Here is a 24,587-nt window from a genome sequence, read left to right as displayed (position 1 = left end):
ATATTGACTATGTGCATGTATGTAAGGTCAAATATACATAATTATAAATCTAGCGCTAAAATTTGTGACACCTCGACGCGAAGGCGACCACGGTTGCAAATCCCAAAGCATCGACTAGCTAAGTCTCGACAATCGCCCGACGTCATGGGACCGATTGCCTACAACTCCGTACCTAATGTCATATAAAATAAATTAATTAAAAAATTAAAAACACGACTGCGGAATTTTAAGCGAACTGAAAAGCTAAAAATAATTTTGATGTTACTTACATAACTTTATAAATTTAAATTGGAATATAAATGTACACTTACGGTCATTTATAGTTAATACAAAGGTTTATGCACATTTATGACGTGACTGTCCCTGTGTATTTTATTTCGATTGCAGTCGGGGGACCTTTGAATGGGAAAATGCACTACATCAAGGTCCCTTTGTATTAACTATAAATGACCGTAAGTGTACATTTATATTCCAATTTAAATTTATAAAATTATGTAAGTAACATCAAAATTATTTTTAGCTTTTCAGTTCGCTTAAAATTCCGCAGTCGTTTTTAATTTTTTAATTAATTTATTTTATTTTATTCATTTTAGTGACAAAACGAACTAAAACTATGATTTATAAAAATTTCCGGGCAATTTTAAAATGTGGATATTAAATTTGACCTTTTAACAAGTTTGAGAACAAATCAAATTATTATTCTCTTTATTTATTATTTTTCTCATGTTAGGTTTTTTTATAATATGCATATAAAAGTAAAATATAAAAACACTTACAAAACAATACAAAATACATATAAACAAATTGTTAGCGATGCGCTCACTATACAAGTACTTATACATATATTTTGTAGGTAACTAGTTAAGTTTTATTTTAAGGAAACTTTGTCATATTAATTTAGATGTTAATGTCTAATACTTAAGGTTCAAAATTGTATGACGTATCTTATGCAAGTAATGTGCATTATGTTGCTATGCGCCGGCGGCAGTCCGCTGCTAGACGCGATCGGTTTCACTCGACTCTGTATTCAAAAATCGGATTAAAGTTCATTGTTAAGTTCAACTTCGCCTTTTCATTCCTCGTGCCAGTGCCTATGATCTACAAAGTGGTCCTTCGAACCGGATTATGCACCGAACGCCTAGAAAAATAGAAACACGCAATGCGAAGGCACGTCGGGAGCGCGAAGAACACATGGCGCGCGAGCGAGAACAAAGAGAAAGTGAGGTTATACCGCCGTGCAATGAAGCTATGCCCGATGAAGTCAAGAAACCTTTGGATCCGATGGTCAAGAAGTTTCTACAATACAAATTAAACGCGACAAGCAGCATAAAGTCGGAGCCGATGCCGCAATTTAAGCAAATTCCCGACACGAAGCCTGCCGCGTCACATGTGGGTGCCGTCCCGAGCAGCAAGGGCTCACGAAGATCGTCAGCCTCTAAAGAAGCCAGGCGAAAACAATTAATTTTGGACGCTGCAAAGGAAAAGGCTGCGATTCAAATGGACATAATTAATAAAACCTTAGACGCGCAACTTGCAGCTCTTAGTGGTAGCGAAGAGGACCTAGAGGAATACAGTTCACAAATCGATGGCAATTTACCTCTTCGCAACGATATAAATGCGTGGGTTGAGCACCAAAGCAACCACACGGAACTACCTGAGGAGCAGCAAGCCCCCGACAATGGAGTCACAACGGGCGAGCTGCACATTTCAGTTCCAGCACGGATGCCTGCACCTGTCATACCCTCTGCATTCACCGAGCAAGCTCAGCCGATGCCAGCGTCTAACCTAGCACCGCGCGCCGCCGCCGATGGCCCCATGCCGGCAGCGCCGCTGGCGCCAGAAGGTACCGTCAGCGCGCTCAACCAAACAGTGCAATTATTGGCCGGCGCACTTAAAGACCTATCGACCGCTAACAATCAAGTGCCTAACGCTAGTCTGCTTAGTCGCATTAGCACGCCTAAGGACCTACCTGAATTTTCAGGTGACCAGTTAGAATGGCTTCAGTTCAAACAGGCCTACCAGGAGTCAACTGAGGTCTGTAAATTTACAGATAAAGAAAATTTATGGAGACTTCGTAAATGTCTTAAAGGAGCCGCACGAGATGCTGTCGCTGCATTGTTTATCAGCGCCACGTCGCCCGACCGGGTAATGTCGACATTGGAGCTACGTTTTGGAAACCCAGACAGCATCATTTCTCGTATTCTGCAAGACATCAAGAAGCTACAGCCTTTACAACTCGAATATCATAAGGATATAGTTATGTTCGCAGTGAAGGTTCAAAATTTCGTAGAAGCTGTGCGAGCAGTAGGACGCGAGGAGTACCTACACGGCATGAATATCGTCTCCATCATCCTGTCCAAGCTGCCCACTGTGCTCATCTCAAAATGGTCAGACTACAGTTTTAAACTCCTCCAAGATGCGCAGAAATCGAGGTTAGTCATTCTATCGGATTTTCTTAATGACGAAGCATTGAAGATTTCTACAACTGCAAGTTTTTTAACAACTACGCGCAGCGATACCTTTAAAAACAAGTCTAGCGAGCATTCATCTTCCCGTACACAAACTATTTTACTACAAACTGAAGTAGGCGATTTAAAATGTTTATTTTGCCGAACAGCTGTGCATAAGTTAACGGAATGCAAACCATTTAAGAAAGCGTTGCGCAAAGTACGATGGCAACATATAAAGAAACATGGTTTATGCTACAAATGTATTATCTCCAAGCACGAACGCGATACCTGCAAGGCCCCTGCGTGCGACAAGGACGGTTGCGGAGCTCCACATCATCGCCTACTACATTATCCGGTAAACAACAGTGCGCGTGACGTCATGGCGGCGCCCGCACCGCGGCCGAGTGCAAGTGTACCGAATAATAGCGCGATAAACGGACCCGTGCCGCGCGAACCCGCGTTCAAGCCAGTGACGGAAACTTTAACTCATATAAATGCGACCGACAGCAGAGTGTTGTTAAAAGTAGTACGAGTGTGTGTTCAGGGACCTAACGGTATGGTAAATAGCACTGCGCTATTGGACGATGGATCTACCATCTCATTAATAAGTGCCAATCTCGCGCGTCGCGTCGGTCTACATGGTATCTCGCAGAGACTGGTCGTTCACGGTGCGTTTAAAAATGACGGGCTCGAGTACAAATCGACCAAAGTGAATGTCGACATTAAAGGTATGGACAATAAGGTTTATAATGTAAAATTGCGTTGTCTTGAAGAATTGAGTTTGCCATTACAAACATTGTCTGTTTTAAAATTAGTTAACTATTCTCACCTAGCAGATATAAAACATAAATTTTGTACCACTGATTCAGAACCCGAATTATTGTTAGGTCAGGATAATTTACATGTTGTGATACCTATTCAAGTGAGGGAGGGCAAAGATAATGAGCCATCAGCTACACTCACCCGTCTCGGCTGGAGCGTCCATGGGGAAGTGTGCGTGCCGCGGATTGTCCGTCCGTCCAGGGGTTCACCATCTGTCGCTGTCCATACTAAACTTTTTATTGCAGATAGCGGATCAGATCACGATACCACTTCAAATGAGTGCCTCCTAAGGGAAATCCACGAAGATGTTAGGCGCTCGTTTCTGCTAGATTCCATGGGCGTGACGGCGCACGCACGCCAAAAGGCCGACGACGGCCGCGCCGTCGCGCAGCTGGAGCGCTCCGCCGAGCTCATCGATGGGCGCTGGTACGTCGGCCTTCCGTGGAAGGACGAACACCGCCCCATGCCCGACTCCCGCCCAAACGCACTTACCAGGATGAAGGGTATTGAGCGCAAAATGGGTAAGGATCCAGGATTCGCCGACAGGTACCGTGAGAGGGTCAATCATTTATTAGAAAATGATTACGCTATGGAACTTACTAATACCGAGGTCACGCCGAAGACTTATTACTTACCTCATTTCGGTGTGGACAACCCGAACAAGCAAAAACTTCGTCTGGTCTTTGATGCTGCAAGTCAGGTAAGTGGTTGCTCTCTGAACGATTATTTGTTCACAGGGCCCGACCTATTGTCATCACTTTTAGGTATAATGCTGCGCTTTAGGGAACATCCAATAGCGGTAACAGGTGACATTAGGGACATGTTCTTAAGGGTTAAGATCCAGCAAGACGACCAGGACGCACTGAGGTTTCTGTGGAGAAACAACCCCACAGAAAACATAAAGACGTACGCGATGACGTCACTCATTTTCGGTGCAAATTGTGCTCCATTTGTCGCGCAATTTGTTAAAAATAAAAACGCCCAGCGATTTGAATCGTCGTTTCCCGCCGCCGTCGACGCCGTCGTCAACTCGCACTACATGGACGATTACATCGACAGCCTGCCCGACGAGGCGACAGCGATCGAAATGGTAAGGAATGTCAGTGATATCCACAGGGCGGGCGGCTTTGAGATAAGAAACTGGACGAGCAACAGCGTCGCAGTTTTAAACAGCGTGCCAAAGGAGACCTTAGGTACTGCTGCTGTAAGGTTCAAAGTCGGCCAGCAACATGAAAGCGAGCGTACCTTGGGTCTCATTTGGTACCCAGCTGATGACATATTGGGCTTCGATTTGTCATTAAAACGTATACCGAGCGACGTACTTAAAGGTGAGAATAGGCCTACAAAACGTTTAATGCTAAGAGTAATTATGTCAATATTTGATGTACTAGGTTTCTTAGCACCCTTTACGATTCAAGGCCGAATCATGCTTCAAGAGGCTTGGCGCTTACAGGTGGATTGGGAGGATTACATTCCAGATCAGATTTATCACAAGTGGCGAAAGTGGGTCGACCTACTAAAGGTAATTAAAAATATCCGTATACCTAGGTGGTACTGCGCAGCCGCGCGGAATGCAGTAAGGGACAGCCAATCGGCGACAGCGCGTGCGAGTGAAATGCAAGATTGTGCGCCTACGCACAGTGCTACGAAAGGCTACGAGGGCGTAGCTGCATCTACATGCGCTACGACCGCATCGAGTAGGTACTCATATTATAATAATTTAGAAGTGCATTTTTTTAGCGATGCATCTACTCAGGCGATGTCAGCTGTGGGCTATTGGCGATGGGAACACAACGGTACTATTTATGTTGCATTTATTGCCAGCAAAGTTAGAGTTATGCCGGTAAAACAGCTGACTATACCGAAGGCTGAGCTACAAGCTGCATTGTTGTCGGCAAGACTAGCCGATGCAATTGGAAAGGAGCACAAACTGACGCCTGCGAGGCGTTACTTCTGGTGTGACTCCTCAACTGTGATACATTGGATTCGCAACAAAAATACGTATAAGGCTTTTGAAGCAAATCGTTTGGGGGAGATTGACGACCTTACCCGCGTTGACGAGTGGCGGTACATTTCTACTAAACTAAATGTTGCCGATTTAGCCACGCGGGACTCGTTTGATCTAGCCCTACAAAATGAGTGGTTCAAAGGTCCTTCTTTTTTATACGCTGACGAAAGTCAATGGCCTAAAAATATTATACCGACCGGTAACAAGGAGGAGATAGGAGAATGCGTAGCAGTCGTCCAGATGCGCGCCGAACCTGCATGCATACCAGTGCCGGACCCACAGCGCTTCTCTTCGTGGCTTCGTCTCACCCGCGCCACGGCCACAGTGCTAAAGTTCATCGCCAGGTGCAAAGGTCAGGCGGCCGAGATTGACTGCGCTGCGATGGAGCGTGCCGAAATACTATTGCTAAAACACGCGCAATACGAGTCTTTCGGGGAAGACTTAGCTAAAATTAAGGCGCACGGGGCTTTACATCGCGCAAGTAAGTTATTAAAATTATCACCCGTTTTAGACGCAAATGGACTACTTCGCGTGGGCGGGCGCATTGACGCCGCATCAGATGTGCCTCTGGACGTCAAGAGACCCGTGATCCTGGACGGCCGCCATCAGGTAACAAGATTAATCGTTCGGCATTACCCTGTGAAAGCGGCCCATGGAAGTCAGGAGATGGTGGTCAACGAAATAAAGCAAAGGTATTGGGTAATTAAACTTAGACCTACTGTTAAACTCGTGACGTCAAGGTGCATGTTGTGCAGGATAATGAAGAGCAGACCTCAGGTACCTCGCATGGGAGATTTGCCAGAGGCCAGAATAGAACATCATCAGCGACCCTTTTTTCACTGTGGGTTGGACCTTTTTGGGCCAATGGAGGTCGCGGTGGGTCGCCGCAGAGAAAAAAGATATGGTGTTCTATTCACATGCCTCACAGTACGGGCGATTCATATCGAGCTGGTTGCCTCCCTCACAACTGACTCGCTCATCATGGCGTTACGACGAATGGCGGCGCGGCGCGGCTGGCCGCGCCATCTGTACTCGGACAACGGTACTAATCTGAGGGGCGCCGACACAGAGTTGCGCCGGTCGATGGAGGCGCTAGACATGGACGTGCTGAAAGCTGAGGGGGTGAATAACAACATGGACTGGACTTTTATTCCCCCCGCCAGCCCCCATTGGGGTGGGGCGTGGGAACGTTTAATACGTTCAGTAAAGACGGCTCTCAAGGTCGTTTTAAAAGAACGAGCACCAAGGGACGAAGCTTTGACCACATTAATGGCAGAGGTTGAGAACATGGTCAACGGTCGTCCATTGGTGCACGTGTCTGTCGATCCTGCTGACGGTGAGTCTCTTACTCCTAATCATTTCCTTTTAGGATCATCATCGCGACTCCCTCTCGTAGGAGAGTTCGATGATTCTGATCTCAACTTGAGGAAACTATGGCGGAAGGCGCAGAGGCTCGCTGACATGTTTTGGCAGAGGTGGCTAAGAGAAATCTTACCCACCCTCGTGCCTAGGACAAAATGGCTGGAGGAGCAGAAGCCGTTAAAGGTAGGAGACCTCGTTCTGGTCGTGGATCCCAACTCTCCCCGCAACATGTGGCCGAAGGGGTTGATCACCCAGGTGTTTCCTGGCGGAGACGGTCGCATCCGTTTAGTGGAGGTGAAGACGGCTACCGGGACTTACCGGCGGTCCGCGGCTCGCATCGCTCCAATTCCCGTAAGTTTAGAGTGCTGAGTCAGCACTGGGGTGGGGAGTGTTAGCGATGCGCTCACTATACAAGTACTTATACATATATTTTGTAGGTAACTAGTTAAGTTTTATTTTAAGGAAACTTTGTCATATTAATTTAGATGTTAATGTCTAATACTTAAGGTTCAAAATTGTATGACGTATCTTATGCAAGTAATGTGCATTATGTTGCTATGCGCCGGCGGCAGTCCGCTGCTAGACGCGATCGGTTTCACTCGACTCTGTATTCAAAAATCGGATTAAAGTTCATTGTTAAGTTCAACTTCGCCTTTACATTCCTCGTGCCAGTGCCTATGATCTACACAAATTATAAAAAACCTAACCTAGGGTGCCGCCAGCAGCGGGGCAGGGCCCAAGCTGCCGGTGGTCAGGGCCGCAGAGAGAGGAACCGGCGGACTATCCGCGCCGTGTCCAAGATCACCGCCTTCTGCATCTGACCCTTGATCCAACCACCTAGCGAGAGTCTCTCAAGGTGTTGGTCGAGACTCTTCGCTATGAGACCGTTCGCTGAAACGACTATCGGGACAATAATCGTCGAATCAACATCCCACATGGCGGTTATCTCGTGAGCCAAGTCTAGGTACTTACTGGACTTGTCCTTCTCGGCTTTCACGAGATTCTCATCATGGGGGATGGTGATGTCGACGAGCACGGCCCGGCGCTGCGATCGATCTATTATCACAATGTCAGGCTTATTGGCTACAATAGTCCTGTCAGTGATGATAGATCGATCCCAATAGAGCGTGGCACGACCATTCTCGAGAACTGGCACAGGTAAATACTTGTAGTACGGTACTTCGCGGTCCACAAGGCCGTATAGAAGAGCAAGCTGCTGGTGAATAATCCTGGCTACGAGATTATGTCTGTGCAAGTACTCGCCGTTAGCAAGATGAGAACAACCGGAAATGATATGCCTGAGTGACTCTCCGGGACGGCGGCATGCCCGACAAATGTCGACCGTACCGTCCTTCAGGATATATTTCCGATAGTTGTTCGTCGTAAATTATTATTATTATTTTTTTTTTTAATATTTTGATTTGTGTTTTTTAAAGTAGTCACACTACTCTACTATATATAAATTAAAAACTGTAATAGCATATATTAAAGAAAAAGTGACGAAGCCCTCCAGTGGTGAAGGCCGGATTCGAACCGGCGTCTTTAGCTATCGCGGCTAACGCCATGAACCCCTAGGCCACCTCGCCACGGCGGTGCCCGTCCGAATTTCTCGACTATATGCCATCTTAGTAAGACTAGGCGTCTTTGACCAGCTCTAAGGGCAAGCAGTGCGCGCTTGCACCTCCTAAACGAACTCCTTACGGATTTACGTTGTAGCGAGAGAGACTGGTGCTGCCATCTATGAACAAGTTTGAGAACAAATCAAATTATTTTTTTAAATATTTTGATTTGTGTTTTTTAAAGTAGTCACACTACTATATATAAATTAAAAACTGTAATAGCATATATTAAAGAAAAAGTGACAAAGCCCTCCAGTGGTGAAGGCCGGATTCGAACCGGCGTCTTTAGCTATCGCGGCTAACGCCATGAACCCCTAGGCTACCTCGCCACGGCGGTGCCCGTCCGAATTTCTCGATTATATGCCATCTTAGTATCCGTAGGTTCGAATCCGGCCTTCACCACTGGAGGGCTTCGTCACTTTTTCTTTAATATATGCTATAAAAATAAAATAAATAAAATTTACTATGGAGTTGGAAAAAGACTGTTCTCTCCCCTTCTTAGATGTATTGATAAAAAGAAATCCTGATAACACCCTAGGTCGCACTGTGTATAGGAAACCTACTCATACTGATAGGTACTTAAATGGCAAATCGCATCACCATCCCAGTCAACTTGTTACAGTAGGCAAATCTTTGTTTCAGAGAGCCCAGAGGATATGTGATGACCAGCATCTGGCCGCGGAGCTCCAGCATGCCAGGCGCGCGCTCCAGGCAAACGAGCTCAGGATACCGCGGGTCAACCAGAGGTCCCACATTAAGATCCCCACAGTTGAGCGCAGGCCTGCCATTCTGCCTTTTGTCAGGGGGGTCACGGACAGGATCAGCCACATCTTGAAGCGTGCTTCTATAAAAACATATTTCAAGCCAATGAAGAAGATGTCACAATTCCTGAGGCCTGTAAAATGCAATACCCCTCTACAGACTGCAGGAGTGTACAGGCTAGACTGTGAGTGTGGCCTATCATATGTCGGGCAGACGAAACGGAGCATTTCCACTCGGGTGAAGGAACACATAGCTGATGTCAAGCACCGTCGACCTAGGTCTGCTGTCTGTGAGCATGTCATGGATAAAGCCAATCACTCAATCAAGTTTGATAAGCCTCTGGTTCTTGCCAAGGAGAAGCGTTACATACCCAGAATGCTGCGCGAGGCCATTGATATTAAGAAATATCCAAACTTTAATAGGGAAGATGGCTTTTCTCTACCACCAGCTTGGGATCCTGTAGTCCACCTGATAAAGGAGCAAGCGAGACATAGACTGTGAGACCGTAGTGTTGGATGATGCTGGACATTCTGATGTTTTGAAAAGATGTGTCCCGCCGAGTTTGTTGCCGGTCCCATATTGGGATACCCTCCTACAATTTAGGAGGGAATTAAATCTTCTCGGGTCCGTGGTGTAGGGTTGGAGCCGGCATAGTTTTTTTTATCGCGTATATAATATATATCTTTACTTGAAAAATAATTATAGTGTATAACTAGCCTTATGAACCGATTTTGCATGTACAACCAGCCTTAAAGTTTGTAGTCTATGATTGTTCATTATTTTTTTAGTATGTGGGTATTTTTGCATTTTGTAATTTTTCCTCAGTCACCCGTTGACCACGAACGCTGTAAAGAGTTCGAAACGTCGGGATGAATTATAAATTCAATATACGCGATATAATCCGTTTTCATAGTTTTATTTCATGAGTAACTATCGCGGTAACCGAAGACAATATTAATAGTAACACAGTATAAAACAAATAATAAAAGACACGTCAAGATTAATTAAAACAAACAAGATGCAAAAATAAAAATAAACAACAATTCGTTAAATAATAAAAATGAGAGCGAGTGGCGGTTGCGGAAGGGACAAAAAAGGCAGTAAGTACATACTTAATACACTTATGTAAATATAATAATCTATATTGAATCTAAATGTAGCTTGTCTCAAGTTTGACGCATTCCTCGTTAAATTGATGTTTAAGCATAAACTTTTTTAAAGTTGTTTTAAAACTATGAATGCTTTGCAGGTTTCTGATAGGAGGTGGGATGTTGTTCCAACACCCAGTGGCTGCGTAACGAAAACTGCCTCTGTGGCTGCTGATGTGTGTCTAGGAGTTAGAAGTTGAGTCGCAGACCGCCGACCCCAGCGTGACTCAGATATGGAAAGCTTCTCATACAAATAAATAGGAGTCTGACAGTTTATTACTCCAAAGAGTAAAGAAGCAAGGTGCAGCTTACGGCGGTAGTGCATTTTTAGGATATTGTGCTGATTAAAGAATGGTGATACGTGGCCCCGCAATGGAATGCAGAAACAAAAGCGAGCACAGGCGTTTTGGACACGTTGTATAAGTCTTTTGGCTTTACAAAGAAGTCGTGGTCCAAATACCGCATCCACATAATTTAATTTTGACAAAATAAGTGACTACTAACATAACACGCAGTATTTCATTAATGAAAGGTCTAACTTTGTACAACACTTTTAGCTTGTAAAAGCAGCTCCTTACTACCTATACATCAGCAGTATGTTTCTCAAAACGAAGGCCATTATCCATCAAGAGACCCAGGTTCCGAGCCTCATAAACTTGCTCGATCGGCTCGTCTAATAGCGTGACTTTCATAGTTGGTGTGATAGTTTTGATTGTCCAGACTGTGCAAGTATTATTTTAAATGGGAAATTTCTATGAAATTATTATTTATTATTATTTAAGACCTGGACAGGTCATCCCGCCATCTCCGTTTGGGCCTGCCCCGTCCACGCCTCTCTACCGGCATTCACTTGGTTGCTAAGCTAGCCCGCCTCTCCGGATGCATGCGGTAGACGTGACCGGCCCAGTCCCATTTGAGCCTAGAGGTTTTCTCGCCTACGTCAGCGATGCCGGTTTTTGAGCGCAGCGTGGTGTTTCTTATGCGATCAGCTAGTTTAACACCTAGAATGCTGCGCTCCATAGCGCATTGGCAAACCTTCAGTTTGGACTTCTGGATCTCTGTGAGTGACCAAGTTTGGGCGCCGTAGGTTAGAACAGGCAGAACACACATGTCAACGAGTTTGCGCTTCAGTGACAATGGAAGGTTACCCTTCATTAGCTCTTTCATAGACCAGTAGCTCTTCCTGGCATTTTGAACACGTCGCTCAACTTCCTTGTCTTGCCTGTTACTGAAAGAAACTAGCTGGCCCAAGTAGATGAACTCGTCAACATAATGTATGATCTGCCCGTAATAATATATGAATAATGTAGCATGGCAAACCATCGAATGGGCCCTTTTATGAACGGATGGCAGAAACTAGGCGCATTTTTAAGTCTAGGCTGAAATGGTGCCAGGATAATGCTGAGCGGATAAGGATGGATGTTTTAGCCACGCACCATAATAGGAAAGATTTTAAAAGTTTTTGGAAACAGACGAATAAACTAAACCCTAGGTCGTCTGTCCCTCTCAGTGTCGATGGTTGCAGCAAGCCCGCTGACATAGCGAATATGTTCAAGGACACGTTTTTGGTTAAGCCGCTAAATAGTCAGGCAAGTACTCGTCGGGCGGTGAATAGTGTCACCGGTGGGTCTGGATCGCCTATTAAGTTCGACGCGGCAGGGGTAGCTTCAGTCGTACGTAATATGACCAGGGGCAAATCTCCTGGTCACGATGGAATTAGTATTGAACACCTTAAGTACGCTGGAGTGCACCTGCCGCGTGTGTTAGCGATGTTTTACACAGTGGCGGTTCGTCACTCGTATCTGCCTGGCGAATGTATGAAAACGGTGGTTGTGCCAATAATCAAGAACAAAACTGGTGATCCGACGGATAAAGCCAACTATAGACCCATATCACTAGGGACCACGGTAGTCAAGGTGTTGGACAGTTTGCTTGATCGACAGCTGTGTAAATACCTCAAGCTGCATGATGCCCAGTTTGGTTTCCGAGCTGGGTTATCGACTGAAACAGCAATTCTTAGTCTCAAGCACACTGTCCGATATTACACCGATAGGAAAACACCGGTTTACGGGTGTTTTCTTGACCTATCTAAAGCCTTTGATATGGTGTCTTACGACCTACTTTGGCATAAGCTGCGTACAGAGACAGACGTCCCGGAGGAGGTAATAGGTATTTTTGATTATTGGTACAACAACCAAACAAATGTTGTCAAGTGGGGCAACGTTTTTTCTGATGAGTACAGGTTGAGGTGCGGGGTGAGACAGGGTGGGTTAACCTCTCCGCGTCTCTTCAACCTGTACATTAATGCGCTCATAGAGAGTCTCAGTAGTACCAGGGTTGGTTGCGCTATTGCCGGGGATATGGTAAACAATATTAGTTACGCGGACGATATGGTGCTGCTGGGGCCCTCTGTTTGTGCAGTCAGAAAACTTCTGAGCATGTGTGAGGAGTATGCCGTGGCTCACGGACTCAGGTACAATGTGGCTAAGAGTGAGATTCTAGTTTTCCAGCCGCGCGAGCATAAGGTGGATAGGGTACCGGAAATCTTGCTGTATGGTATACCTCTAAACAGAACCAAGAAATTCAAGTACCTGGGTCATTGGGTCACGGAGTGCCTCTCGGACGATCCAGACATTGAGAGGGAGCGCAGGGCGTTGGCTGTCAGGGGTAACATGGTGGCGCGCAGGTTTGCACGTTGTTCAAGGGACGTTAAGATAACCCTATTTAAGGCATATTGCCAGTCCTTGTACACGTGCAGCCTGTGGGTCAACCATACTCAGAAGGCAATCAGCGCCTTGCGCGTTCTGTATAATAACATACTGAGGATGCTGTTGGGTCTTCCCAGGTACTGTAGCGCTTCTGGGATGTTTGCGGTTTCACAAATAGATGGCTTCCAAGCCATAATCCGGAAACGAACAGCTTCCATTATGCGCCGAGTGCGTGGGAGCTCCAACAGCATCCTGAGTCTGGTGGCAGACAGGCTAGATTGTCCGATAGCTGGACACTGGCATAGTCTGCATGTTAATATTTAAACTTAATTTTAGCGTTGACATTTAAATTTATTTTTGACTGCGCATAATGAATTACTATTAATTTTTAATCTTAATTTTAGTATTATTATTTGTATCTCCTTGGATATCACGGGCCTATAAATCCCGGTCTTTTGATAGGCTTGCGTGGGGATATAGATCCAACATGTAGAGGCCCCTTGGAGAGCTTTAATGTCATGTAGAACGCCTGCTGGAACCCGTTCACAGGCGCAACAATAGACACCCATGAACCGGTCGCAGCAGGCATTGGGACTATTGCAGAAAAAGTGAACAGTATACCGGTCTATGGATTGAAGTTTGGGTGGGCAATGAGACTGGGCTATTGTAAAGAACTCCGGACACCTGCCATAACAATGTTAATACACGTTATCGCGGCAGGTGGTGACTTGCCGCTGACTAGATGGGCCCCTGAAACTGCCGTCGTGAAGACGACCAGGAGCAACACCGGTGTGAGCGGCTCAGGGGTGTCGAGAGGTGTGCGCCGCTTTCTACCCAGTGACTGTTAACAGCCACTGTGCCAACTCGCGTCTTATGCATCTTTCACTTCCACCCCTGGAGCATATAGCTCTTACGACTCCCCTCTGGACGGCCAATGAAGGCAAGCCAGAGCTGAGAGTCCTGCGGGTCCCCTTGGGGTCCACTCCGACCGACGAAGACACGCCGGAGACGGAGACCCTGACCGACTCTCTGGAGCACTCGGGTCCGTGGGGTCGTCACTCCCCAACAGCTCGCCACAAGCTGCCCTGCGGGCAGTATTATTATTATTATTATTTTTTAATCAGAATTTAATTAATCTATTATTATTAGTACCAGTATCCATTATTATGATCAATCTATTAAATTTAAATGTCAAGATTTATTTATTATTAATTTTAACATAATTTTAATTTTAATAATTTTAATTTTATAATTTTATTTTAATTCTTATTATAATTGCAACTGTTATCTTATTGTGTTATGCTTATTATGTATATGGACCAATGTTGTCTGCAATAAATGATAAATAAATAATAATAATATATAATCTATGAAATTATGACGTATAATTAACACTTGCACAAGCCAGAAGCTCAGCGTAGTGCCGAAGGCCCAAAACGTCCAAGAGAGACGCGCTTCTATGAAAAGCCTAAGGCCAAGCTGCAGGAGGTTAGTGCTGAAACACAAAACCATTGTACAAGTATCGAAATGAGTAAGACATAACTATGCAAAGCTCCACGAGTCCCGCAGCTCGGTCTTTAAGCGCGCTTTCGTTATTAAGATACTAGGGGAAATTGCAGGAAGCGTGTACCTCTTGGACACTCCGGGCCTTTGGCCCTAGGTGGAGCGCGGCCTACGGCCCTCGCATTTAGACACTTGTAACATTAAGCTTAGAATAAATTTAAAAGTGGAAAAATTACTGCCTTGGGTGAGACTTGAACTCACGGCCTCTGGATAGATACTCCAGCGCTCTGCCAACTGAGCCACCAAGACCTCATCCATAGTCAGCAAATCTTCCCACTATATGGGTCTAGGGGACCCTAGCGACATCTACCGTAAGAGTGTTAAACTTCTTAAACGGCCACCGGACTTCCAAGTCATATTGGAAATTCACCAGTTACGATGTGCTACCCATTCTAAATTAATTTTTAACAAGCAGAAACGTCTGCGATCGATGCTATTAAGCTTAGAATAAATTTAAAAGTGGAAAAATTACTGCCTTGGGTGAGACTTGAATCCAAAGGCCGTGAGTTCAAGTCTCACCCAAGGCAGTAATTTTTCCACTTTTAAATTTATTCTAAGCTTAATAGCATCGATCGCAGACGTTTCTGCTTGTTAAAAATTAATTTACTTGTAACATTGTTCTGTGTTTGAATACTAAAAGTGCGCTACTCTCGAACACGAACGCTTCGGGCCTGCGGCCTTCGCATTTAGATACTTGTACTATAATAATGTTCAATGTCTGAATACTAAATAAAAGAAAGGCGCGTCTTTCTCGGACTCTTCGGACGTTCGGCTATGTGCGTAGGATAAATTACAGGAAGCTCGCATAGTCAAGTGGGTTAACTGGGGACAGGTGGGATAACATTAGTAACTTACTTACTACTTGCTTGGTTGGCGCGATGACCCAAAATGAGTCTTGGCCTCCGACACAAGAGCAAGCTATTTTTGCCCTGTCCTGTGCGGATTCACGCCAGCTTTCACTGACGCCAAGCTATAACATTAGAGAAAGGAAATATGTCCCAATTATAGTTTACTTTTACATTCTGTGAGTCATGTTTTAACAGTCTCAGGGTAGATTTTTTTTATCTAATTCAATTAGAACATAATATTGTCTTCGGTTACCGCGATAGTTACTCATGAAATAAAACTATGAAAACGGATTATATCGCGTATATTGAATTTATAATACATCCCGACGTTTCGAACCCTTTACAGCGTTCGTGGTCAACGGGTGACTGAGGAAAAATTACAAAGTGCAAAAATACCCACATACTAAAATAATGAACAATCATAGACTACAATCGTTAAGGCTGGTTGTACATGCAAAATCGGTTCATAAGGCTAGTTATACACTACAATTATTTTCAAGTAAAGATATATATATATACGCGATAAAAACTACGCCGGCTCCAACCCGTGTAGATTTAATTCCCTCCTAAATTGTAGGAGGGTATCCCAATATGGGACCGGCAACAAACTCGGCGGGACACATCTTTTCAAAACATCAGAATGTCCAGCATCATCCAACACTAAGGTCTCAGAGTCTATGTCTCGCTTGCTCCTTTATCAGATGGACTACAGGATCCCAAGCTGGTGGTAGAGAAAAGCCATCTTCGTAGTTTTCATCGCGTATATATATATCTATACTTGAAAATAATTGTAGTGTATAACTAGCCTTATGAACCGATTTTGCATGTACAACCAGCCTTAAAGTTTGTAGTCTATGATTGTTCATTATTTTAGTATGTGGGTATTTTTGCACTTTGTAATTTTTCCTCAGTCACCCGTTGACCACGAACGCTGTAAAGGGTTCGAAACGTCGGGATGTATTATAAATTCAATATACGCGATATAATCCGTTTTCATAGTTTTATTTCAATTAGAACATATTAATATTGTCTTCGGTTACCGCGATGGTTACTCATGAAATAAAATTATGAAAACGGATTATATCATATATAAAAAAAAATCTACAATAGTTACCCTACTTGACGGTACCTGTCGGACGCTCCAGGCTTTCGGCTCTACGTGGAGCTCGGCTTTCGCATTTAGACAATTTTACTATTGTTGTGTTTGAGCACTACACTTGGTCTTCGGCCTTTGCAATTCAGATACTAGGGGCAAGTTGCGGAAAACGCGCACTCCGGGCCTCCGGCCCTACGGGGAATTCAAACTTCGTCCTTTGAATTTAAACATTTGTACTTACTATCGTTCTGTGTCTGAACATCAAATTATTAAAGGCGCACCTCTCTCGGACGCTTCGGGCCTTCTTTTATTAAGTCAATTAATACACAGTCGACTTCATGTCGCGAGCTTTCTACAATACATGTTAAATCAACATACACATAGTATAAACATTGTGACTTAAACACTTTTCACAATCATGAAAATTCGGTTAGTACTAAAGCTAATATGAAATAGAGTTAGAAGGTACCTATACAACATACAGGGTGGGCCAGTGATAAATGCATTTAATTTTTTTTTAATAAATAATCAATTTTTATGTTTTTAAATAAAAATTATAAGTAGAATTTGGGATAAAGAAGTAAATTTTACGTTTTAAAAATTAAATCATCAAGATGTCGTCCATAGCGATTGCGGCACTCTTCCAGTCTTGCTTGTAAATTTTGAAAGACTTAACAAGACTTTCGTGTTAAGAGATTTCCTGGCTCCGAAACTTCACGAATCGTATGGTTACAACAACAACAACACATGGTTTCAGCAAGACGGGGCCGCCTGCCATACAAGTACCTCGGCACTTTTAAGTTTAATCTTGCTTTTTAAGTAATCAACTGTTTTGTCTTTCTCTGGTAAATAATAAATTCATTTATTTCAGATACATGATCCATAATTACAACTATTTACACAAACAACAATCATCAATAAAATTAGAAAAAGAAAACATTAAAATTCAAATCAATAAAAACTAAAATTAACACTAATATCATAAAACTAACGATTCAGTTAGACGCCCTGTGCAGCTTATCCCAGTGAAGCTGGAAAGGGCCGTCTAGGCGCTCTGCCACCGTCTGAAGGAGGCTATTCGGGCTGCCGCGCAGGCGCCTCACCAAGGACGCAACGCGCTTGCGCATTATAGCATGAAAGCCATCTGTACGTCTCTCGCAAAACATCCCCGATGCACTGCAATGGCGCGGCAGCCCCAACAGCATCCTAAAGCTATTATTATATTGGACGCGTAGGGCGCTCAGAGCCCGTTGTGTGTAGTTGATCCATAGGCTGCAGGTGTAAAATGATTGAGAAAACGCCTTAAAAAGGGTAACCTTAGCTAGTAAAACATCTATCAAATCACCGATATGACTATAGTTTTGTGGCAGCGATTTCAACATAGTTTAGTTGCTCCTGCTCCGTAATATCTGCACCTGCCTGTTTTAATTCGTTTACTGCTTTTTCGAAATCGTCGATAAATAAGGTCACGTCTTCATAGTTTTTCATGACTTTTTTAAATACATCTCATCAAATTTTTTCATTATTTCGTACGCGGAATCGAAATTGCTAATGTATTCTAATATTTTATTCGATATTGCGCTATATATATAGTTAGTCGCTTGAATATCGCGGTCGTCCCATTTTTCACCGTCGGTTTCCAACTTAGCTCGCATAGTTACATCTTTGCACTTTTTAAAGTATACGTATCTTCCAATTACTGTAGTCTGCTCCATCAAAAATTGGTATATTTATATCACCACTCTTCGCTGCCATCGCTTCTTTATATCTCTTTATAATCTTCGAACATCAATTATTTATTTCACATCACTCCTTTAACCACGCTCTGCTACCATGTAAATATACTGAATTAAACTTGTAACATTATCTTTAATATATTTATTTAGGTAAAAACATAATAATTAGGGAAACATATCTTCCACGACAATACAAGAAAAATCAAGAAGAACGATATTTGAATTCATAAACCAAAGACAAGAATAAAAGCAAATAGGATTGTTGCCATGGTAAATGTACATTATATTAACAATTGTCTGCAGGTTAACAACCCCGTTGTCAGTATTTACTTAAATTGTTTTCGTTTGAAACACATTTTTGGGCGGTCTGTATTTGCGAGAGCTCTTGTTTAGCTAGTGTGGAGTAGCTGCTGGCAGGCGAAGGTAGACGTTGCAATATTGTTTACCGCGTTTCGCGTCCTTAGTTGAGCTCTCGAGTTTATTTTTAGGGTTCCGTACCCAAAGGGTAAAAACGGGACCCTATTACTAAGACTCCGCTGTCCGTCTGTCCGTCCGTCTGTCCATCTGTCCGTCTGTCTGTCTGTCTGTCACCAGGCTGTATCTCATGAACCGTGATAGCTAGACAGTAGACTTTACTCTTCAAGTAACCCCACAAAAAGAAGTCTGCCGAAGTTAAGTCAGGGCTCCTGGGAGGCCATAAGCAATGTCACCTCGCCTCGATATCAATTTTTGAGGAAACATTTCACGCAAAACTTCCAGGGTCACGTTACTTGTATGGCAGGTGGCCCCGTCTTGCTGAAACCATGTGTTGTTGTTGTAACCATACGATTCGTGAAGTTTCGGAGCCAGGAAATCTCTTAACATGAAAGTCTTGTTAAGTCTTTCAAAATTTACAAGCAAGACTGGAAGAGTGCCGCAACCGCTACGGACGACATCTTGATGATTTAATTTTTAAAACGTCAAATTTATTTCTTTATCCCAATATCTAATTATAATTTTTATTTAAAAACATAAAAATTGTTTTTTTTAATGCATTTATTACTGGCCCATCCTGTATTATGGTACAAAATCGATTAGTGCATGTTAAATTCAAATCGGGTTACCATTGAAACTTATCACATGAAGGGTACACGGAAAGAACATGTCTAGTCACTTTAGTAACATTTTGAGTAGGTAATCGCGGTTTTAAAATTTGGATCCATATCAAAATGTATGGTAATTCCGTGACCAGGCCCCTATTTCACCACGGTGACAGGTGCGACAATTGTAAAACATCAATGTTGCTGACGTCACAGGCATCCATGGGCATTACCGCTTACCATCGGGCGGGCTGTATTCCTGTTTGCCACCATCATTGTATTATTTAAAAAAACTTTATTATATCGGCAAAAAACAGGTACGTTTATGACGATGATGATGACAATTGTCACAAGATTTATAAGAATTTTCGGTAATTCTTGACAGGAAATAAGTTCTGTGTCGGAATTTTGCGACAATTGTCGTGTTTCTTGTGACAATCTGACAATTGTCATTAGCGTCGCAAAATAGTTCTTGTTTATTGGCGATATAATGGAGTTTTTTTTTTTTTTTTTACTAAAATGTTGGTGGCAAACAAGCACACAGCCCGTTCGATGGTAAGCGGTTACCGTAGCCTATGGAGGCATGTGACGTCAGTAGTAGTGATTTCGACAATTGTCGCACCTGACACCGTGGTGAAATAGGGGCCAGGTCTTTTCTAACTAAAAAAGAAGTTGTGTTACATATATTATCAGGCATCGTAAACTGCAAGCGAAATCCATTGAAATGACGTACTTTGACTTGACAACAACCCCAGTACTTCAATGGATTTCGCTCGCAGTTTACGATGCCTGTATATTATACAGTGGTAGCAAAAGATATAACTAATAGTTCATTAAGAGCTCTACATTTTGAAATGAAAATCTTATTTTCCGAAAAAAAATGACTAGACATGTTCTTTCCGTGTACCCTTCACATATAAATCTATAATGTTCTGTTGTAAGGTTTTAAAATAATCTTCTCTCAATCATCATCATCTTTCTCGCGTTCTCCCGGCTTTTTGCCACGGCTCATTGGAACCTGGGGTCCGCTTGGCAACTAATCCCAAGAATTGGCGTAGGCACTAGTTTTTACGATAGCAACTGCCTTCTCACCTTCCAATCCAGAAGGGAAACGAGGCCTCATTAGGATTAGTCCAGCTTTCAGCCGGAAGCGATTGGTAAATAGCATAAATGTATCAAACATAAATAAGTTCCAAAAAACTCATTGGTACAGTCGCCATCAGATATATTGGAGCGCCTAAGGTGCTCACAAATATTTGAACACGCCTCTATTGTCAAGGTGTAAGAGTGCGTGTTCAGATATTTTGAGCACCTCGGGCGCTCTGATATATCTGATGGCGACTGTACCTATATATACGTGAGCCGGGGGAAAGTCGTACGCTATTAAGAATCTTCTCTATTAATATTGTAATAGTTATTTACGATACAAGTGCGGAAAAGAGGAAATTCGAAACGGGTGGTGATAAATTAAAACACGACCGCAGGGAGTGTTTTAAATCGACACGAGTTGCGAATTACCTATTCGCACGTGTATCGTACAACGTTTTACAGTACATATGGCACTTTAAACTTTCGACATATGCACGAAAAGCGCTATTTTACGCACTAGTGCGATAAAGTAGCACCATATGTACTGTAAAAATATTATTGCAGGTATGCATTGATGTACTGGGAACTGGTATTCTGTACTCGTTCCCTATATTTTGTTACATTTTTTGCGCAAATCCGTCTTTGTTTCTCGCAGACGGTGAGAAGGATTACGCTCGTTTTTTACTAAAACTGCTTCATAACAAGCTTTCTGTTTTCCGGAATTACTTATCTCGACGGTACATTGGAAGGAACCTGGATAAGCACAGTGCGATATTAGCATTGTGAAAATGGTTTACTTCGTCAAATTTTAAGAAAATTGGACTGATAGAATGTATATAATTACAAAATAGACTGCGGAAATACGTCGAGTGTAAAAAGCAACAACATAATATACTTCCACAAAGTAAATTTTTGTTGAAATATGAATAACTAAAAAAAACGGCCAAGTGCGGGTCGGACTCGCGCACGAAGGGTTCCGTACCATTACCCAAAAAACGGCAAAAAAATCACCACCGGAGTGAATTTTCAGAAACGCTGAATTTAGTTTTCTTGTTTTTTACTATAATACCTTTCTGCATAGTTTCAAGTTCTTCTTCTTCTTCCTTGCTCCATCCCACTGTAGGGTGGGGTCGGCTCTCCTAATTATTTTGCGCTACGAGACTCTGTCGAGGGTTGCCGGGTCCGGTAAATTGTTTTTCTTTAGTAATTGGGTTATGTTGGTCCACCATGAATCCCTGCGGGCGTCCCTTTTTTTCCGGCAGGTTCAGAGCTTTTTTGGCAACGAACTCTTCGTGCCTTCGCATCACGTGCCCGTACCACCTGAGTCGGTTTTCTGTGAGTTTTTCAGGTAGGGGCTACCTTGAATCTGCCACGAATGTACTCGTTTCTGACTTTATCAAGCCGTGTAACCCCTCCGGTCCACCTAAGCATCTTCATTTCGGCTGTATGGAGTTTTTGCACGTTAGTTTCCTTGATAGGCCAGCACTCCGATCCATAAAGCAGCGCTGATCTAACAGCCATCTTGTAGACCTTTCCTTTAGTTCGAACGGGCATGCGAGTATCACACAGTACTCCAGACATCGTGCGCGACTTTTGCCAGCCAACATTTACTCGGTACGCTACATCTTTCTCTATTTTTCCATCCTCTGAGATAACCGATCCCAGGTACTTTAAATGAACTGAGGCACCGGTTTCAAGTCGGGGTAGCAAACAGTTGATTGTTGGTTTCTGCCAGTGAACCTGCATTGCAAGTGTTCGACTTTGCTTCGGTTTTGGTTCGACTAACTTTGAGACCCGCTTGTTTTAGGGCGTTAACCCAGAGATGTAGAGTATCCTGCATTTCGCTTGCTGTGTTAGCCATGAGTACTATGTCGTCCGCGTACAGGAGATTCATCGGCAATGGAGCTTGGATTTCTTTGGTCATAAGACCAAGTTAAAGAGTAGCAAACTAATTGCCGAGCCTTCGTGGACTCCTACTCCTACCTCGAACGCTTCGCTGAGGCCTACTGGACTTTTTACTCTCGTTAATGAATTGTAATATACATGTCCTGTATAAATTGTATGTAAAATTCCTAGCTTAAAATAAAATTTGAACCCGAAGACCAACTTTCATCCCCCTTTTATCCCCTTGGTGGTTGAATTTTCAAAAACGTCGAAAATTATTTTTTTATCGGCTATATTAGAAGTTTCAAAACATTTATAATGGATTCAAACTTTCAACCCCTTTTTAACCCTGTTAGGGGATGAATTTTAAAAACACTGAAATTATTTTTTCTGTATTCTAATAGTATGCCAATGTACAAAATTTCAAGTCCCGCACTTGAAAACATTTTTGATCTCCATCCAAACTTTCAACCCCTTTTTCACCACCTTAGGGGATGAATCTTCAAAAACGCTGAAATTAATTTTCTTGTATTCAAATAATATATCTTTTTACGAAGTTTCAAATCGCTAGCTTAAAATAAAACTTGAACCCCATACAAATTTTCAACCCCTTTTTAACCCCTTAGGGGTTGATTTTCTCAAACTGCTTCTTAGCTTTTGTACTCATTATAAATGTAAGTAACCTGGTGTGCAAATTTCAACTTTCTAGCTTTTGTAGTCTCGGCTCTGCGTTGATGAGTCAGTCACTCAGTCAGGATCAGGACACGTGCCTTTAAATATATATATAGATAGATATAGTTGGTCAAGCAAATCTTGTCAGTAGAAAAAGGTGGCAAATTTAAAAAATGTAGGCGCGAAGGGATATCGTTACACAGAAAATTTGAATTTCGCGCCTTTTTCTACTGACAACATTTGCTTGACCAACAAAATATTTATTTCTAATTGGTAATTACATGGTTTTTTCACTTAAAAATATCACAAATTCACAAAAACTTATATTTAGACAATGTGTAGCTATATAGTTTAAATTGTTCACTATGAATTACAAAAAAAAACAACAACAATATGTATGTGTATGATATATTCTTTTAATCAGTACATTTTTGGCAAAATATGTTTCCAATGAAACAGACATTTAAGAAAATATTTAACACGAAATAAATAACAAAAACGTAGGTATTGTAGGTAATTAAAACATATACGTATAATCTGGATTGTGCGAGTAAGTACTATAACTTCAATCTTAATTAAAATATGCCTACTTAATAACATAATAAATTAGTATGTTATTATTGAAAGATTATTAATAACTCATTCATTCGAAATTAAAAAGTCTGTATACGTACATGTTTTTCCAATCTGAATAACGCACTAACGGCCCTCGCCGCCGCTCGCCGCTGCCGCCGCCGCGCGATGTCGTGGCCGGGCCGTAATGAGTCAGTATTGCGCCGGCGTTCGCGACTTGTATAAAAGACGTACACTGATGCCCACTGCTACAGTTTCATTTCAACGTTGTAACGATGGCGTTGCGACACATCGCCCCGATTGTAATACTCATCATCCAGCTCTATGGGACCAGCTTGGCTTTTTCTGATCTCCACAAACTACCAACGAACAGACTATCAGAAGGCGCTGACAGAGACTTACCACACGCTACTCCAATTCACTGCGGCAAATCTAGCCATAGGGCGGCCACCGTAAAATCCACGAACACGCCAGACCATACGATGCACAACTTCGAAACGCATGCGTTCACCGCCGGTCCAATCGGACATCCTCAATCGCCCAAACCAGGAACTGAAGCAAAATTCAAATTCGCTGAAGTGAAAGGAGGAGCATCAACTATCTACGCGCTTGAAGTGGATGAAACCGGCGAGCTCGCCTATTGGCTGCCTCAAGGAGGCTCCATTGACATTCCTCATAATCCTGACGCTAAAGAGCCACATTACGTGTTCACTCCGGACTTCAGCGGCTGCTCGTGGACAGTGACTCCTTTAAAGAACGGGATGTTACGTATTCGACACGTTGAAGGCGGTAAAGAGGCCCAATTCAACAATTTGTCTGAAGCGGAAAAAGGTGGACCTATAACTTACGCCATGGAGTATAAAGAATACGGGTATATCGTGGAAACTCGCCGCCTAGTTGGGAATGTACCAGCATTTGCGTACATGCACTATACTGGTGTACATTGGAACCTGATCGTACAGACCAAATCGTGTTCTCCTCAGCCTGGTGGATACACGTTCAAACGTAACCATTTAACGGGCATGACGTTGGTCGAATCGAAATCGTCTTACCCCACCATATCGCATTATAAGTTTTTTAAGATCCCTTAAACGTTATTAATGTGTTGTTTTTCTTTCGTTTATCTCTTTATTGTTTTTTTACTTACTGTTTTTCAAACATCAAACAA

At 43.0% G+C, this 24,587-nt stretch overlaps 2 protein-coding genes across 2 annotated transcripts in view; one reads left to right on the top strand and one right to left on the bottom strand.

Moving 5' to 3' along the window:
• LOC134750778 (uncharacterized) overlaps positions 1–24,587 on the bottom strand; it is a 347,410-nt gene that overhangs the window by 15,240 nt on the left and 307,583 nt on the right. The gene's annotated exons all lie outside the window — the stretch shown is intronic.
• LOC134750748 (uncharacterized) lies at positions 1,132–7,011 on the top strand. The gene has a single exon (XM_063685989.1). It carries the CDS (start codon positions 1,192–1,194, stop codon positions 7,009–7,011), a length of 5,820 nt encoding a protein of 1,939 aa, XP_063542059.1. The 5' UTR covers positions 1,132–1,191.

The sequence above is a fragment of the Cydia strobilella genome, chromosome 20 (assembly GCF_947568885.1).
Source record: "Cydia strobilella chromosome 20, ilCydStro3.1, whole genome shotgun sequence".
NCBI lineage: Eukaryota > Metazoa > Arthropoda > Insecta > Lepidoptera > Tortricidae > Cydia > Cydia strobilella.
This window is presented reverse-complemented; position numbering and strand designations above follow the sequence as displayed.